This window comes from Cuculus canorus, chromosome 37, assembly GCF_017976375.1.
Source record: "Cuculus canorus isolate bCucCan1 chromosome 37, bCucCan1.pri, whole genome shotgun sequence".
Classification (NCBI taxonomy): domain Eukaryota; kingdom Metazoa; phylum Chordata; class Aves; order Cuculiformes; family Cuculidae; genus Cuculus; species Cuculus canorus.
The window spans coordinates 885,351-902,810 of NC_071437.1; the positions used below are offsets into that span (position 1 = coordinate 885,351).

At 61.5% G+C, this 17,460-nt stretch overlaps 1 protein-coding gene across 2 annotated transcripts in view; it reads left to right on the forward strand.

Moving 5' to 3' along the window:
* Positions 1-325: 325 nt before the first annotated feature.
* RYR1 (ryanodine receptor 1) overlaps positions 326-17,460 on the forward strand; it is a 130,647-nt gene continuing 113,512 nt past the window's right edge. Inside the window, exons 1-11 of one of the 2 annotated variants that reach the window (XM_054052902.1) lie at positions 326-431; positions 1,351-1,451; positions 4,104-4,223; positions 6,208-6,312; positions 7,532-7,606; positions 8,608-8,686; positions 10,865-10,977; positions 13,154-13,247; positions 13,335-13,428; positions 13,526-13,603; positions 16,492-16,648. In XM_054052902.1, coding sequence (XP_053908877.1) covers positions 1,407-1,451; positions 4,104-4,223; positions 6,208-6,312; positions 7,532-7,606; positions 8,608-8,686; positions 10,865-10,977; positions 13,154-13,247; positions 13,335-13,428; positions 13,526-13,603; positions 16,492-16,648 — 960 coding nt within the window. In that variant the 5' untranslated portion in view covers positions 326-431; positions 1,351-1,406. Of the gene's footprint in view, positions 432-1,350; positions 1,452-4,103; positions 4,224-6,207; positions 6,313-7,531; positions 7,607-8,607; positions 8,687-10,864; positions 10,978-13,153; positions 13,248-13,334; positions 13,429-13,525; positions 13,604-16,491; positions 16,649-17,460 lie in introns of those variants that run through there. The other variant, XM_054052901.1, reaches the window with a different exon arrangement.

The following is a 17,460-nucleotide window of genomic DNA, read 5'->3' on the forward strand; positions in this document are numbered from 1 at the left end:
GGACCCTCAGGGGGGTTCCTGTCCCCCCCCTTTGATTTAGGGGGTCCCCAAGAGGGTCCTATCCCCCCCTCTTTGATTTGGGGGTCTCCAAGGGGGCTCCTGTCCCCCTCCCTTTAATTTGGGGGTCCCCAAGGGGGTTCCTGCCCCCCCCATTTAGATTTGGGGGTCCCCAACCCCCCATTTCTGGGCTGTGTCTGTGTCTCAATGCCCCCCCATGAGGGACCCCGAGTTGGGGGGGGTTTGGGGGGTGTCGGTGCTCCGTCCCCCCAATAAGGGGAGGGGGGGGCGGGGCCGCAGCGCGGGGAGAGTACAGCGGGGGGGGGGGGGGGGGGGGGGGGCAGAGGGACACGAGCAGAGGCGGCGGCGACATCGGGGACCCCCCCGGGACCCCCCAAAAAAACACCTTGGACCCCCGGGACACCCCAATACCGGTAACGGGAACCCCCCCCCACAGAGACCCCCCCAGTTTGAACTGGGGACCCTCCCCGGACCCCCAGAACCCCCTCCCAGTTTGAACTGGGACCCCCCGGACCCCCCCAGTTTGAACTGGGGACCCCCCCCGGACCCCCAGGACCCCCTCCCAGTTTGAACTGGGACCCCCCGGACCCCCCCAGTTTGAACTGGGGACCCCCCCCGGACCCCCAGGACCCCCTCCCAGTTTGAACTGGGACCCCCAGGACCCCCAGGACCCCCCCACTGGGGACTGGGACCCCCAGGACCCCCCCAGTTTGAACTGGGGACCCCCCCCGGACCCTCCCAGTTTGAACTGGGACCCCCGGACCCCCCCAGTTTGAACTGGGACCCCCCCCGGACCCCCAGGACACCCCCACTGGGGACTGGGACCCCCCCAGTTTGAACTTGGACCACCCCAGGACCCCCTCCCAGTTTGAACTGGGACCCCCCGGACCCCCCCAGTTTGAACTGGGAACCCCAGGACCCCCCCAGTTTGAACTGGGACCCTCCCCAGACCCCTCCAGTTTGAATTGGGACCCCCAGGACGCCCCCACTGGGGACTGGGATCCCCCCAGTTGGAACTGGGACCCTCCCCGGACCCCCAGGACCCCCTCCCAGTTTGAACTGGGAACCCCAGGACCCCCCCAGTTTGAACTGGGACCCCCCTGGACCCCCAGGACCCCCTCCCAGTTTGAACTGGGAACCCCAGGACCCCCCCAGTTGGAACTGGGACCCTCCCCGGACCCCCAGGACCCCCTCCCAGTTAGGACTGGGATCCCCAGAACCCCCCAGTTGGGGACTGGGACCCCCCCAGTTGGAACTGGGACACCCAGTACCCCCCCCTCCCCTCCCCAGTACTGGGACCCCCCCCAGTAACCGGTACCCACTGGTGCCCAGTGCCCCCCAGTAAGGGGTCCCAGTGCTCCCAGTAAGGGGTCCCAGTGCTCCCAGTCATGGCCGAGGGCGACGGTGAGGATGATGTCCAGTTCCTGCGGACGGTGAGTGGGGGGGTACTGGGGATACTGGGAGGACTGGGAGGGGGTACTGGGGGCAGGAAGATACTGGAAGATACTGGGGAGATAGGACTGGGGATACTGGGGAAACTGGTGTGAGGGCACTGGAGAGACTGAGGGGGCTGTTTGGAGGGGTCCAGCCTGAACTGGGAGCACTGGGAGGCACTGGGAGGCACTGGGAGGGCTGTTTGGGGGGGTTCAGCCTAAACTGGGAGCACTGGGAGGAACTGGGAGGGCTGTTTGGGGGGTTCAGCCTAAACTGGGAGCACTGGGAGGCACTGGGAGGGCTGTTTGGGGGGGGGTAACCTAAACTGGGAGCACTGGGGAGCACTGGGAGGGCTGTTTGGGGGGTCCAGCCTAAACTGGGAGCACTGGGGGAGCTGCTGGGGGAGGTCCAGCCTAAACTGGGAGCACTGGGAGGCACTGGGAGGGCTGTTTGGGGGGGTTCAGCCTAAACTGGGAGGCACTGGGAGGCACTGGGAGGGCTGTTTGGGGGGGTTCAGCCTAAACTGGGAGCACTGGGGGGCACTGGGATGGCTGTTTGGGGGGGTTCAGGCTAAACTGGGAGTACTGGGAGGCACTGGGATGGCTGTTTGGGGGGGTTCAGCCTAAACTGGGAGTACTGGGAGGCACTGGGATGGCTGTTTGGGGGGGGTTAACCTAAACTGGGAGTACTGGGAGGCACTGGGAGGGCTGTTTGGGGGGGTTCAGCCTAAACTGGGAGTACTGGGAGGCACTGGGAGGGCTCTTTGGGGGGGGTTAACCTAAACTGGGAGCACTGGGAGGCACTGGGGGAGCTGTTTGGGGGGGTTCAGCCTGAACTGGGAGCACTGGGAGCACTGGGATTCCCTCCCCCCTCCCCACCTGTTCCTTTACTCCCATTATAGCAACTGGGGGGGGGGGGGGCGCAGCTGCTGGGAGGGCGAAACCAAATCCCTTTGGGGGGGGGGGATGGGGGTGTCCCAGTTCCATCCCAGCGCGTCCCAGTTCCTCCCAGTTCGTCCTCAAAACCTGAACTGGGAGCCCCAAAGGGGGTCTTTACATTCAAAGGGGGGGGGGGGGGGGGGTACGGATGTGCCCTTTTTTTTGGGGGGGAATGCTGAGCTCAGCAGAATTTCCCCCCCCCTCCAAAAAGGGGCCCCCAAAGGCCCCCCCCCCCCCTTTGGGAATTCGAGGATCGAAGGATGGAATCCGACCCCCCCCCCCCCCCCCCAAAAAGAGCGATGGGAACAGCTGAGGGGGGGGAGGGAGGGGGGGGGCATTAAGGTCACCCCCTCCTTTTTTTCCCCCCCTCCTTTTTTTGCCCCCCCTCTTTTTGCCCCCCCTCTTTTTGCCCCCCTCCTTTTTTTGCCCCCCCTCTTTTTGGCCCCCCCTTTTTTGCCCCCCCCCCAAACTCCTTGGGGGGGGGGGGGGGAAGAAGAGTGTCCCATTTTTACCCCCCCATCTTCTTTTCTTGGGGGGGGGGTCTCAGCCTTTTTGGGGGTGTTGATGACCCCCCCTTTTTTGCCCCCCCTTTTTTGCCCCCCCCCTTTTTTGCCCCCCCTCTTTTTGCCCCCCCCCTTTTGCCCCCATTCCAAGCAGGATGCAGGGGGAGATGCTGGGGGAGGGGGCACTCTCATTTTGGGGGTCCCCCCAGCTTTTTTTGGGGGTGCAGGGGGGTGTTGATGCCCCCCCCCATTTTTGCCCCCCCTTTTTGCTCCCCCTTTTTCCCCCTTTTTGCCCCCCAGGAGCACAAAGTGATGCTGAGGGTCCCCTTTGGGGATGCAGGGGAGATGCTGAGGGGGGGCGCTCTCATTAAGGGGGGGTTCCCCAGATTTTTTGGGGGTGCAGAGGGGTGTTTATGCCCCCCCTTTTTGCCCCCTTTTTGCCCCCCACCCTTTTTGCCCCCCTTTAACCCCCACTTTTTTGCCCCCCCAGGAGCACAAAGTGATGCTGAGGGTCCCCTTTGGGGATGCAGGGGAGATGCTGAGGGGGGGCGCTCTCATTAAGGGGGGGTTCCCCAGATTTTTTGGGGGTGCAGAGGGGTGTTTATGCCCCCCCTTTTTGCCCCCTTTTTGCCCCCCACCCTTTTTGCCCCCCTTTAACCCCCACTTTTTTGCCCCCCCAGGAGCACAAAGTGATGCTGAGGGTCCCCTTTGGGGATGCAGGGGAGATGCTGAGGGGGGGCGCTCTCATTAAGGGGGGGTTCCCCAGATTTTTTGGGGGTGCAGAGGGGTGCATGGGGGGGTGTTGATGCCCCCCCATTTTTGCCCCCCCTTTTTGCTCCCCCTTTAACCCCCCCTTTTTGCCCCCCCAGGAGCACAAAGTGATGCTGAGGGTCCCCTTTGGGGATGCAGGGGAGATGCTGAGGGGGGGCGCTCTCATTAAGGGGGGGTTCCCCAGATTTTTTGGGGGTGCAGAGGCGAGCGGGGAGGGGCGTTGATGCCCCCCCTTTTTGCCCCCCCTTTTTGCCCCCCTTTAAACCCCCCTATTTTGCCCCCTAGGAGCACAAAGTGATGCTGAGGGTCCCCTTTGGGGATGCAGGGGAGATGCTGAGGGGGGGCTCTCTCATTAAGGGGGGGTTCCCCAGATTTTTTGGGGGTGCAGAGGGGTGCATGGGGGGGGTGTTGATGCCCCCCCATTTTTTTGCCCCCCCAGGAGGACGAGGTGGTGCTGCAGTGTACGACGACGCTGCTGAAGGAGCAGCTCAAGCTCTGCCTTTCGGCTGAGGGTTTCGGCAACCGTTTGTGCAACCTCGAACCCACCTCCAACGCTCAGGTTTGGGGGGGGGGGTCCCCAAAATCCATCCTTAAAGGTTGGGGTTGGGGGGACCCCAAAAAACCACAGTAAATATCCAGAGTTTAGGGGGAACCCCAGAAAGCAGCTTGAAAGGGCAAAGGGGGGGGCATGGATTTAGGGGGGAAAAGAGGGGGGGCTGTGGGGGATGAGGGGGTACGGGGGGGGAGGGAAAGGAAGGGGGTCCCCAAAATCTATTCTCAAAGGTTGGGGTTCGGGGGACCCCAAAAAACCACAGTATATATCCAGATTTTAGGGGAACCTCAGAAAGCAGATTGAAAGGGACGAGGAAGGGGGGGGAGAGGGAAGAAGGGGGGAACCCCAATATCTCCTTATAGGGATATGGGGGACCCCAATATCTCTGGGTGGGGGGACGGGGGGGACCCCAATATCTCCTTATAAGGACATAGGGGACCCCAATATCCCTGGGTGGGGGGACAGGGAGGGACCCTAATATCACCTTATGGGGTCCCCAATATCTCATTATAGGGGACATGGGGACCCCAATATCTCCTTATGGGGATCATGGGGGACCCCAATATCCCTGGGTGAGGACCTGGGGACCCCAATATCTCCTCATGGGGACCCCAATATCCCTGGGTGAGGGCCTGGGGACCCCAATATCTCCTTATGGGGACCATGGAGGACCCCAATATCCCCGGATAGGGACCTGGGGACCCCAATATCTCCTTATGGGGACTATGGGGACCCCAATATCCCTGGATGGGGACCTGGGGACCCCAATATCTCCTTATGGGAATCATGGAGGACCCCAATATTGCTTGGTATGAGGACATCGGGGACCCCAATATCTCCTTAATGGGACCACAGAGGACCCCAATATCCCTGGATGGGGACCTGGGGACCCCAATATCTCCTCATGGGGACCATGGGGACCCCAATATCTCCTTATGGGGACCATGGGGACCCCAAAATCCCTGGATGGAGACCTGGGGACCCCAATATCTCCTTATGGGGACCCCAATATCTCCTCATGGAGACCATGGAGGACCCCAATATCCTTAGATGGGGATCTGGGGACCCCAATATCTCCTTATGGGGACCCCAATATCCCTGGATGAGGACCTGGGGACCCCAATATCTCCTCATGGAGACCATGAAGGACCCCAATATCCTTAGATGGGGACCTGGGGACCCCAATATCTCCTCATGGAGACCCCGAAATCCCTGGATGGAGACCTGGGGACCCCAATATCTCCTCATGGGGACCCCAATATCCCTGGGTGGGGACCTGGGGACCCCAATATCTCCTCATAGGGACCCCAATATCCCTGAGTGAGGACCTGGAGACCCCAATATCTCCTTATGGGGACTATGGAGACCCCAATATCGCTTGCTATGAGGGCATGGGGGACCCCAATATCCTTGGTTGGGTCCCTACGGACCCCAATATCTCCTTATGGGGACCCCAATATCCCCGGATAGGGACCTGGGGACCCCAATATCTCCTCATGGAGACCCCGAAATCCCTGGATGGAGACCTGGGGACCCCAATATCTCCTCATGGGGACCCCAATATCCCTGGGTGGGGACCTGGGGACCCCAATATCTCCTCATGGGGACCCCAATATCCCTGAGTGAGGACCTGGGGACCCCAATATCTCCTCATGGAGACCCCGAAATCCCTGGATGGAGACCTGGGGACCCCAATATCTCCTCATGGGGACCATGGAGACCCCAATATCTCTTGCTATGAGGGCATGGGGGACCCCAATATCCTCAGTTGGGTCCCTACGGACCCCAATATCTCCTTATAAAGACCAGAGGGGACCCCAAAACCCCCCCTTCCTCACGGGGATGTTCCTCCTGCATCCCTTTGAGATGCTTTTTTTTTTGGGGGGGGGTGTCTGTGGGCTTTGATTTTTTTTTTGGGGGGGGCGATGGTGCTCTTTGGGAGGTTTCGGGGTGTACCCTCACCCCTTCTTTTCCCTGATGGCCCCCCCAGAATGTGCCCCCCGACTTGGCCGGCTGCTGTTTCGTGCTGGAGCAGTCGCTGTCGGTGCGAGCGCTGCAGGAGATGTTGGCGAACACCTCGGAATTGGGGGGCGAGGTACGTATTTTGGGGTGTCGGGGGGGGGGGGTGTGAAAGGTTTTGGGGGACCCCCCCCCATCCCCCCTTTCTTTTTTAACCCCCCTTTTCTCTCTTTGCCCACCCAAGGGGGTCGATCTGGATAAGTGGGTAGGTGTGGTACCCACCCCCCCAATTCCTCCTCTGACCCCCCCAAAACAAAAATAGAGCTTTTGGGGTACCCCTCACCCTAAATTTGGGGGGGGTTTGCCCCCCCCCCAAATTTTGGGGTGTCCTCACTCCACCCCCGTCTCTTTGCGGTGTTCGAGTGTGCCCCCCCCACCCCTCACATCCATCCCATCCTTTTTGCCCCCCCATTTCCATCCCATCACCCCAATTCCGCATGGATCCTGCGACCCCCCCAAAAAAAAAGTGGGGACCCCCCCAAAAAAATGGGGATCCCCCCAAAAAAGTGGGGACCTCCCCAAAAGTGGGGACCACCCAAAAAAAGTGGGGACCCTCCAAAAGTGGGGACCCTCCAAAAGTGGGGACCCTCCAAAAAAAGTGGGGACCCCAAAAAAGTGGGGACCCCCCAAAAAAGTGGGGCCCACCCAAAAAAGTGGGGCCCCTCCCAAAAAAAGTGGGGACCCCCCAAAAAAGTGGGGACCCTCCAAAAGTGGGGCCCACCAAAAAAAAAGTGGGGCCCACCCAAAAAAAAGTGGGGACCCTCCCAAAAGTGGGGACCCCCCCAAAAAAGTGGGGACCCCCCAAAAGTGGGGACCACCCAAAAAAAGTGGGGACCCCCAAAAAAATGGGGACTCCCTCAAAAGTGGGGACCCCCCTAAAAAAAATAGGAGACCCCCCCAAAAAATGAGGAGGAGCGTAGAGTTTGGGGGGGTATATCCTGAAAATGGGGGTGCCACCCCCAAAAATAGGGGAGGGGGGGTGGATTTTGGGGGGGACTCTGTAAAGGAGGGTCCTAAAATAATGGGGGTGCAAAGCTTGGGGGACCCCCAAAAATGGGGGGGTACAAGGCTTGGGGGACCCCCAAACCCCTCCTGCATGAGGGGGTGCAATGGGGTCCCCCAAAAATGGGGGGGTACAAGGCTTGGAGCCCCCCCAAACCCCTCTTGCATGAGGGGGTGCAATGGGATCCTCCAAGAAATGGGGAGGACCCCAAAAATCGGGGGGTGTACAAGACTTGGTGGACCCCAAAAAGGTTTTGGGGTCCCCCTTCTGACCCTGTACCCCAAAACCAAAGTCATCGCAGGGCGGGGGGCACCGAACGCTGCTCTACGGCCACGCCATCCTCCTGCGGCACTGCCACAGCGGAATGGTGAGTTTTGGGGTTCGGGGGGGGCCGGAGGCCTGGGGAGGGGCTGGGGGGGGGCCTAGAGGTTTGGGGACCCCCAAATCGGGGTGCTGCCCCCCAAGTTCCCAAGGTTTGGAGGTCCCCAGGGGAGTCCTGGAGGGGGGTTTGGAGGGTATAGAGGGGAGTTTTGGGGGGCTCTTGGGGTTTGGGGGTGTCCTTGCAGTGCTGGGGGGGTCCTAGAGGTTTGGGGACCCCCAAATCGGGGTGCAGTCCCCCCCAATTCCCAAGGTTTGGGGAGCCTTGGTGGAGTCATGGAGGGGTTTTGGAGGGTATAGTGGGGAATTTTGGGGGGCTCTTGGGGTTTGGGGGTGTCCTGAAGTGCTGGGAGGGTCTTAGAAGTTTGGGGACCCCCAAATCGGGGTGCAATCCCCCCAGTTCCCAAGGTTTTGGGGGTCCCTAGGGGAGTCCTGGGGAGGTTTGGAGGGTATAGAGGGGAGTTTTGGGGGGCTCTTGGGGTTTGGGGGTGTCCTGAAGTGCTGGGAGGGTCTTAGAAGTTTGGGGACCCCCAAATCGGGGTGCTGCCCCCCCAGTTCCCAAGGTTTGGGGGGCCCTAGGGGAGTCCTGGAAGGGTTTTGGAGGGTATAGAGGGGAGTTTTGGGGGGCTCTTGGGGTTTGGGGGTGTCCTGGAAGTGCTTGGAGGATCTTAGAAGTTTGGGGACCCCCAAATCGGGGTGCAATCCCCCCAGTTCCCAAGGTTTTGGGGGGCCCTGGGGGAGTCCTGTAGGAGTTTGGGCTCTTGGGGTTCTTGGAGCCCTTTGGGGGTTCAGGTGGGGTATTGGGGGGGGAGTGGGATTTTGGGGGGCTCTGGGAGGGGGGAGAGTTTCTTGGAGAGGGGGACTTGGGGGGCTCTGAGGGGGGGTTGGTGTTGTTGGGGGGGGTTTTGGGGGAGCTCTGGATGGGGGTTGGGGGTTCTTTTTGGGGGTGGTTTGGGGGTCCCCCCCTAACGTTGCCCCCCTGCACCCCAGTATCTGAGCTGCCTCACCACCTCCCGTTCCGTCACCGACAAACTCGCCTTCGATGTGGGGCTGCGGCGCGACAGCACCGGTGAGGGGGGGCAGAGGGTTTTGGGGGGGCCAGGGAGGGGTTGGGGGTCCCAGGGGGGGGATTTGGGGGTCTCTGAGGGGGATTTGGGGATCCCAAGGGGGGATTTGGGGGTCTCTGAGGGGGATTTGGGGGTCCCAGGGGAGGGATTGGGGGTCCCAAGGGTGGTTTGGGGGTCCCAGGGGGGATTTGGGGGTCTCTAAGGAGGGATTGGGGGTCCCAGGGGGGAATTTGGGGGTCTCTGAGGGGGATTTGGGGGTCCCAGGGGGGATTTGGGGGTCTCTAAGGAGGGATTGGGGGTCCCAGGGGGGAATTTGGGGGTCTCTGAGGGGGATTTGGGGGTCCCAGGGGTGGTTTGGGGGTCTCTGAGGGGGATTTGGGGATCCCAAGGGGGGATTTAGGGGTCTCTAAGGAGGGATTGGGGGTCCCAGGGGTGGTGTTGGGGGTCTCTGAGGGGGATTTGGGGGTCCCAAGGGGGGATTTGGGGGTTTCTAAGGAGGGATTGGGGGTCCCAGGGGCGGTTTGGGGGTCTCTAAGGAGGGATTGGGGGTCCCAAGGGGGGATTTGGGGGTTTCTAAGGAGGGATTGGGGGTCCCAGGGGTGGTTTGGGGGTCTCTAAGGAGGGATTGGGGGTCCCAAGGGGGGATTTGGGGGTTTCTAAGGAGGGATTGGGGGTCCCAGGGGCGGTTTGGAGGTCTCTAAGGAGGGATTGGGGGTCCCAGGGTGGGATTTGGGGGGCTCTAGGGAGGGATTGGGGGTCCCAGGGTGGGATTTGGGGGGTTCCAGGGGTGGTTTGGGGGTCTCTGGGGAGGGGTTGGGGGTCCCAGGGGGGATTTGGGGGTCTCTAAGGGGGATTTGGGGGGTCCCAGGGGTGGTTTGGGGGTCTCTGAGGGGGATTTGGGGGTCCCAGGGGAGGGGTTGGGGGTCTCTAAGGAGGGGTTGGGGGTCTCTAAGTAGGGATTGGGGGTCCCAGGGGTGGTGTTGGGGGTCTCTGAGGGGGATTTGGGGGTCCCAAGGGTGGTTTGGGGGTTTCTGAGGAGGGATTGGGGGTCCCAGGGGTGTTTTGGGGGTCTCTAAGGAGGGATTAGGGGTCCCAGGGGTGTTTTGGGGGTCCCAGGGGGGATTTGGGGGTCTCTGAGGGGGATTTGGGGGTCCCAGGGGGGATTTGGGGGTCTCTAAGGGGGATTTGGGGGGTCCCAGGGGTGGTTTGGGGGTCTCTAAGGAGGGATTGGGGGTCTCAGGGGGGGATTTGGGGGTCCCAGGGGGGGATTTGGGGGTCCCAAGGGTGGTTTGGGGGTTTCTAAGGAGGGATTGGGGGTCCCAGGGGTGGTTTGGGGGTCTCTGATGAGGGATTGGGGGTCCCAGGGTGGGATTTGGGGGGCTCTAGGGAGGGATTGGGGGTCCCAGGGGTAGTTTTGGGGGTCCCAGGGTTGGATTTGGGGGGTTCCAGGGGTGGTTTGGGGGTCACTAATGAGGGATTGGGGGACCCGGGGGGGATTTTGGGGGTCTCTGAGGGGGATTTGGGGGTCTCTGAGGGGGATTTGAGGGTCCCAGGGGAGGGGTTGGGGGGCTCTAAGGAGGGATTGGGGGTCCCAGGGGTGGTTTGGGGGTCTCTAAGGAGGGATTGGGGGTCCCAGGGGGGATTTGGGGGTCTCTAAGGAGGGATTGGTGGTCCCAGGGAGGGATTTGGGGGTCCCAGGGGTGGTTTGGGGGTCTCTAAGGAGGGATTGGGGGTCCCAGGGGGGGATTTGGGGGTTCCAGGGGTGGTTTTGGGGTCTCTGGTGTGGTTTTGGGGGATCCCAGGGTGGTTTGGGGGGTCTCTGGGGAGGGATTTTGGGGTCCCTGGGTGTGTTTTGGGGTGCAGGGGGTGTGTTCTGGGGTCCCTGTGTGTGTTTTGGGGTGCAGGGGGTGGGTTCTGGGGTCCCTGGGTGTGTTTCGGGGTCCCGGCTGATCCCGGGGCCCCCCCCGATGTTGGGGTGCAGGGGGTGGGTTCTGGGGTCCCTGGGTGTGTTTCAGGGTCCCTGGGTGGGTTTCGGGTTGCAGGGGGTGTGTTCTGGGGTCCCTGGGTGTGTTTTGGGGTGCAGGGGGTGTGTTCTGGGGTCCCTGGGTGTGTTCTGGGGTCCCTGGGTGTGTTTCGGGGTCCCGGCTGATCCCGGGGCCCCCCCCGGTGTTGGGGTGCAGGGGAGGCGTGTTGGTGGACGATGCACCCCGCGTCCAAACAGCGCTCCGAGGGGGAGAAGGTCCGAGTGGGCGACGACCTCATCCTCGTCAGCGTCTCCTCCGAACGCTACCTGGTACGGGGGGGACTTGGGGGGCACCTGGGGGCACTTGGGGGGATCAGGGATTGGGGGGCACTTGGGGGGCACCTGGGGGCACTTGGGGGGCACCTGGGGGGCACTTGGGGGGATCAGGGCTTGGGGGGCACTTGGGGGGCTGAGGGGAACTTGTGGGGTGGGGGTTTGGGGGACTAAGGGCACTTGGGGGGCACTTAGGAGGCACTTGGGGGGCACTTGGGGGGCACTTGGGGGGCTCAGAGCTTGGGGGGCACTTGGGGGGCTCGGGGGCACTTGGGAGGCACTTGGGGGGTACTTGGGGGGCGCTTGGGGGGCACTTGTGGGGCTGGGGGGCACTTGGGGGGCACTTGGGGGGCTGAGGGGCACTTGTGGGGTGGGGGTTTGGGGGACTAAGGGCACTTGGGGGGCACTTGGGAGGCATTTGGGGGGCACTTGGGGGTCTCGGGGGGACTTGGGGGGCTGAGGGTTTGGGGGGCTGGGGGGCATTTGGGGGGCACTTGGGAGGCATTTGGGGGGCACTTGGGGGGCTGGGGGGCACTTGAGGGGCTGAGGGTTTAGAGGACTTGGGGGGGGCTTGGGGGGCATTTGGGGGGCTGAGGGTTTGGAGGACTTGGGGGCACTTGGGGGGCACCTGGGGGGCACTTGGGGGGGTGAGGGTTTGGGGGGCACTTGGGGGACTTGGGAGGCACTTGGGGGGCACTTGTGGGGCTGGGGGGTTGGGGGGCTGGGGGGCACTTGGGGGGCACTTGGGGGGGCTCAGGGGTTGGGGGGCACTTGTGGGGCTGGAGGTTTGGGGAGACTGAGGGCACTTAGGGGGCTGGGGGGCACTTGGGGGGCACTTGGGGGGCACTTGGGGGGCTGAGGGAGGCACAGGGGCTGCACTGTGGGGGGCGTTGGGGGCGTTTTCCCACTCTCTATCCTTTTCTCCCCCCATTATTCCCCCCATTATTCCCCCCATTATTCCCCCCATTATTCCCCCCATTATTTCCCCCCATTATCCCCCCATTATTCCCCCCATTATTCCCCCCATTATTCCCCCCATTATCCCCCCATTATTCCCCCCATTATTCCCCCCATTATTTCCCCCCATTATCCCCCCATTATTCCCCCATTATTTCCCCCCATTATTCCCCCATTATTTCCCCCCATTATTCCCCCCATTATTTCCCCCCATTATTCCCATTATTCCCCCATTATTCCCCCATTATTCCCCCCATTATTCCCCCATTATTATTTCCCCCATTATTCCCCCCATTATTATCCCCCCATTATTCCCCCATTATTATCCCCCCATTATTATCCCCCCATTATTCCCCCATTATTCCCCCATTATTTCCCCCCATTATTCCCCCATTATTCCCCCATTATTCCCCCCATTATTATCCCCATTATTATTCCCCCATTATTATTATCCCCCCATTATTCCCCCCATTATTTCCCCCCATTATTCCCCCATTATTCCCCCATTATTTCCCCCCATTATTTCCCCCATTATTCCCCCATTATTCCCCCCATTATTCCCCCATTATTCCCCCATTATTTCCCCCCATTATTCCCCCCATTATTATCCCCCCATTATTCCCCCCATTATTCCCCCATTATTCCCCCCATTATTTCCCCCCATTATTCCCCCATTATTTCCCCCATTATTCCCCCATTATTCCCCCCATTATTCCCCCATTATTTCCCCCCATTATTATCCCCCCATTATTTCCCCCATTATTCCCCCCATTATTCCCCCCCATTATTTCCCCCCATTATTCCCCCCATTATTCCCCCCCATTATTTCCCCCCATTATTCCCCCCATTATTCCCCCCATTATTCCCCCCCATTATTTCCCCCCATTATTCCCCCCATTATTCCCCCATTATTTCCCCCCATTATTATCCCCCCATTATTCCCCCCATTATTCCCCCCATTATTCCCCCATTATTCCCCCATTATTCCCCCATTATCCCCCCATTATTTCCCCCCATTATTCCCCCCATTATTTCCCCCCATTATTATTATCCCCCCATTATCCCCCATTATTCCCCCCATTATTATTCTCCCCCCATTATCCCCCCATTATTCCCCCCATTATTTCCCCCATTATTATTTCCCCCCATTATTATTTCCCCCCATTATTATTATCCCCCCATTATTCCCCATTTCCCCCCATTTTTCCCCTCTCAGCACCTCTCCACCGCCTCCGGAGAGCTCCAGGCCGACGCCTCTTTCATGCAAACCCTTTGGAATATGAACCCCATTTGCTCCGGCTCCGAAGAGGGTACATTTTTCACACCTTTTTTTTTTGGGGGGGGGCTCCAACCCCTCCCTTTCCTTTCTGACCCCCTTTGTCCCCCCAAAACCTCAGGTTACGTCACGGGCGGCCACGTCCTTCGCCTCTTCCACGGCCACATGGACGAGTGTTTGACCACCTCTGCGCCCGAGCAGGGGGAGGAACGCAGGTCTGGGGGGGTCCTTTGCTTCCAAAGGATTAGGGGGGACGGGTGAAGGGGTTTGGGGGTCCCCCTGTGACCCCCACTCCCCTCGTTATCCTCACAGCAGCGTCGTCAGCTACGAGGGAGGCGCCGTCTGCGCCCACGCCAGATCCCTGTGGCGCCTCGAGACGCTGAGGATCAGGTTTGGGGGGGCCTGGGGGGGGTTTGGGGGGGGGCTGGGGGGGTTTAGGGGGAGATGGAGTATATTGGGAGGGGGTTTGGGGGGGCTTTAAGGGGTCCTGGTGGGGTTTGGAGGGGTCTTGGGGGCTTTTTGGGGGATCCAGGGGAGGAACTGGGGGGTCTTGGAGGGGTTGGAGGGGTCTTGGGGGGCTTTGGGAGGGTCTTGGGGGGGTCTTGGGGGGGGGTTGGGGGGTCCTGGGGGGAAAATGGGGGGGCCTTGGAGGGGTTGGAGGGGCTTTGGGGGGGTCCTGGGGGGGTTTAGGGGGAGATGGAGTATCTTGGGAGGGGGTTTGGGGGGCTCTAAGGGGTCCTGGTGGGGTTTGGAGGGGTCCTGGAGGCTTTTTGGGGGGCGCAGGGGGGAAAATGGGGGATCTTGGGGGGGTTGGAGGGGTCTTGGGGGGCTTTGGGAGGGGGTTTGGGGGGTCTTGGGGGGGTTTTGGGGGGTCCTGGGGGGAAAACGGGGGGTCTTGGAGGGGTTGGAGGGGTCTTGGGGGGCTTTGGGAGGGGGTTGGTGGGCTCTAAGGGGTCCTGGTGGGGTTTGGAGGGGCTTGGAGGGGTCCTGGGGGCTTTTTGGGGGGCACAGGGGGGAAAATGGGGGGTCTTGGAGGGGTTGAAGGGGTCTTGGGGGGCTTTGGGAGGGATTTGGGGGTGTCTTGGGGGGGTTTTGGGGGGTCCTGGGGGGAAAATGGGGGGTCTTGGAGGGGTCTTGGGGGGTTTTGGGGGGATCCTGGGGGGGTTAGGGGGAGATGGAGTATATTGGGAGGGGGTTTGGGGGGCTCTAAGGGGTCCTGGTGGGGTTTGGAGGGGTCCTGGGGGCTTTTTGGGGGATCCAGGGGGGAAACTGGGGGGTCTTGGGGGGGTTGGAGGGGTCTTCGGGTGCTTTGAGAGGAGTTGGAGGGGTCTTGGGGGGGTTGGAGTGGTCTTGGGGGGTTTTGGGGGGAGATGGAGTATCTTGGGAGGGGTTTGGGGGGGCTCTAAGGGGTCCTGGTGGGGTTTAGCGGGGTCTTGGGGGCTTTTTGGGGGATCCAGGGGGGAAACTGGGGGGTCTTGGAGGGGTTGAAGGGGTCTTGGGGGGCTTTGGGAGGGGTTTGGGGGGCTCTAAGGGGTCCTGGTGGGGTTTGGAGGGGTCCTGGGGGCTTTTTGGGGGGCGCAGGGGAGGAACTGGGGGGTCTGGGGGGGGTTGGAGGGGTCTTGGGGGGCTTTGGGGGGGTCTGGAGCGTCTCGGGGGGTCTCTGAGGTGTTGGAGGGGACCGGGGGGGGGTTTTGAGCCTGTCCTTACGTGTCCCCATCCCTGTGTCCCCATCCTCGTGTCCCCATCCCTGTGCCGTGTCCCCATCCCCGTGTCCCCATATGTCCCCATCCCCGTGTCCCCATACGTCCCCATCCCTGTGTCCCCCCACGTGTCCCCATATGTCCCCATCCTCACGTCCTCCCGTGTCCCCATATGTCCCCATCCCTGTGTCCTCGTGTGTCCCCATACGTCCCCATCCTGATGTCCCCATCCCCATGTCATCATGTCCCCATCCTGATGTCCCATGTCCCCATCCCTGTGTCCCCCCACGTGTCCCCATGTGTCCCCATCCCTGTGTCCCCATCCCCACATCCTCACATGTCCCCACGTGTCCCCATCCCCGTGTCCCCACCTCCATGTCCTCACCTGTCCCCATCCCCACATCCTCGCGTGTCCCTATCCTGATGTCCCGTGTCCCCATCCACGTGTCCCCATGTGTCCCCATCCCCACATCCTCGCGTGTCCCTATCCTGATGTCCCATGTCCCCATCCACGTGTCCCCATGTGTCCCATCCCTATGTCCTCACGTGTCCCCATCTGTCCCCATCTCCGTGTCCCCGTGTGTCCCCATACGTCCCCATCCTGATGTCCCATGTCCTCCCCATCCTCGTGTCCCCATCCTCACGTCCCCATGTGTCCCCATCCCCGTGTCCCCATCCCTACGTCCTCCCATGTCCCCATATGTCCCCATCCTGATGTCCCATGTCCTCCCCATCCTCGTGTCTCCATCCCCATGTGTCCCCATGTCCCCATCCCCGTGTCCCCGTGTGTCCCCATGTGTTCCCATCCCTGTGTCTCCATCCTCACGTCCCCATGTGTCCCCATCCCCATGTCATCGTGTCCCCATCCTGATGTCCCATGTCCTCCCCATCCTCGTGTCTCCATACTCATGTTCCCCATGTGTCCCCATGTGTCCCCATCCCCATGTCCCCGTGTGTCCCCATATGTCCCCCTCCTGATGTCCCATGTCCTCCCCATCCTCGTGTCCCCATCCCCATGTCCTCACCTGTCCCCATCCCCACATCCTCGCGTGTCCCTATCCTGATGTCCCATGTCCCCATCCACGTGTCCCCATGTGTCCCCATCCCCATATCCTCACGTGTCCCCATCTGTCCCCATCTCCGTGTCCCCGTGTGTCCCCATACGTCCCCATCCTGATGTCCCATGTCCTCCCCATCCTCGTGTCCCCATCCCCATGTGTCCCCATGTCCCCATCCCCGTGTCCCCGTGTGTCCATGTGTTCCCATCCCTGTGTCTCCATCCTCACGTCCCCACGTGTCCCCATCCCCATGTCATTGTGTCCCCATCCTGATGTTCCATGTCCCCATCTGTCCCCATCCCCGTGTCCCCATATGTCCCCATCCTGATGTCCCATGTCCTCCCCATCCTCGTGTCTCCATCCCTGTGTCCCCACGTGTTCCCATGTGTCCCCATCCCCATGTCATCGTGTCCCCATCCCCGTGTCATCGTGTCCCCATCCTGATGTTCCATGTCCCCATGTGTCCCCCTCCTGATGTCCCATGTCCTCCCCGTCCCGGTGTCCCCGCGGTGTCCCCCAGCTGGAGCGGGAGCCACCTGCGTTGGGGACAGCCGTTCCGCCTGCGCCACGTCACCACGGGACGGTACCTGGCGCTGACGGAGGACAAGGGCCTGGCCGTGGTGGAGGCGGCCAACGCCAACACCCGCGCCTCCGCCTTCTGCTTCCGCGCCTCCAAGGTCAGCTCCGGCCCCGGCCCAACCTCATCCCATCCCAACCTCATCCCATCCTTCTTGGACCCCATCCTCATCCCGTCCTGCTCCTCATCCCATCCTGGTCCTCATCCCATCCTGGTCCTCATCCCATCCTGCTCCTCATCTCATCCTGGTCCTCATCCCGTCCTGATCCTCATCCCATCATGGTCCTCATCTCATCACGGTCCTCATCCCATCCTGGTCCTCATCCCATCCTTCTTGGACCCCATCCTCATCCCATCCTGCTCCTCATCCCATCCTGCTCCTCATCCCGTCCTGCTCCTCATCCCATCCTGCTCCTCATCCCATCCTGCTCCTCATCCCATCCTGCTCCTCATCTCATCCTGCTCCTCATCTCATCCTGCTCCTCATCCCATCCTGCTCCTCATCCCATCCTGCTCCTCATCCCGTCCTGCTCCTCATCCCGTCCTGCGCCTCATCCCGTCCTGCTCCTCATCCCGTCCTGCTCCTCATCCCGTCCTGCTCCTCATCCCATCCTGCGCCTCATCCCATCCTGCTCCTCATCCCATCCTGCTCCTCATCCCATCCTGCTCCTCATCCCATCCTGCGCCTCATCCCGTCCTGCTCCTCATCCCATCCTGCTCCTCATCCCATCCTGCTCCTCATCCCATCCTGCTCCTCATCCCGTCCTGCGCCTCATCCCATCCTGCTCCTCATCCCGTCCTGCGCCTCATCCCATCCTGCTCCTCATCCCGTCCTGCTCCTCATCCCGTCCTGCTCCTCATCCCATCCTGCTCCTCATCCCGTCCTGCTCCTCATCCCATCCTGCTCCTCAT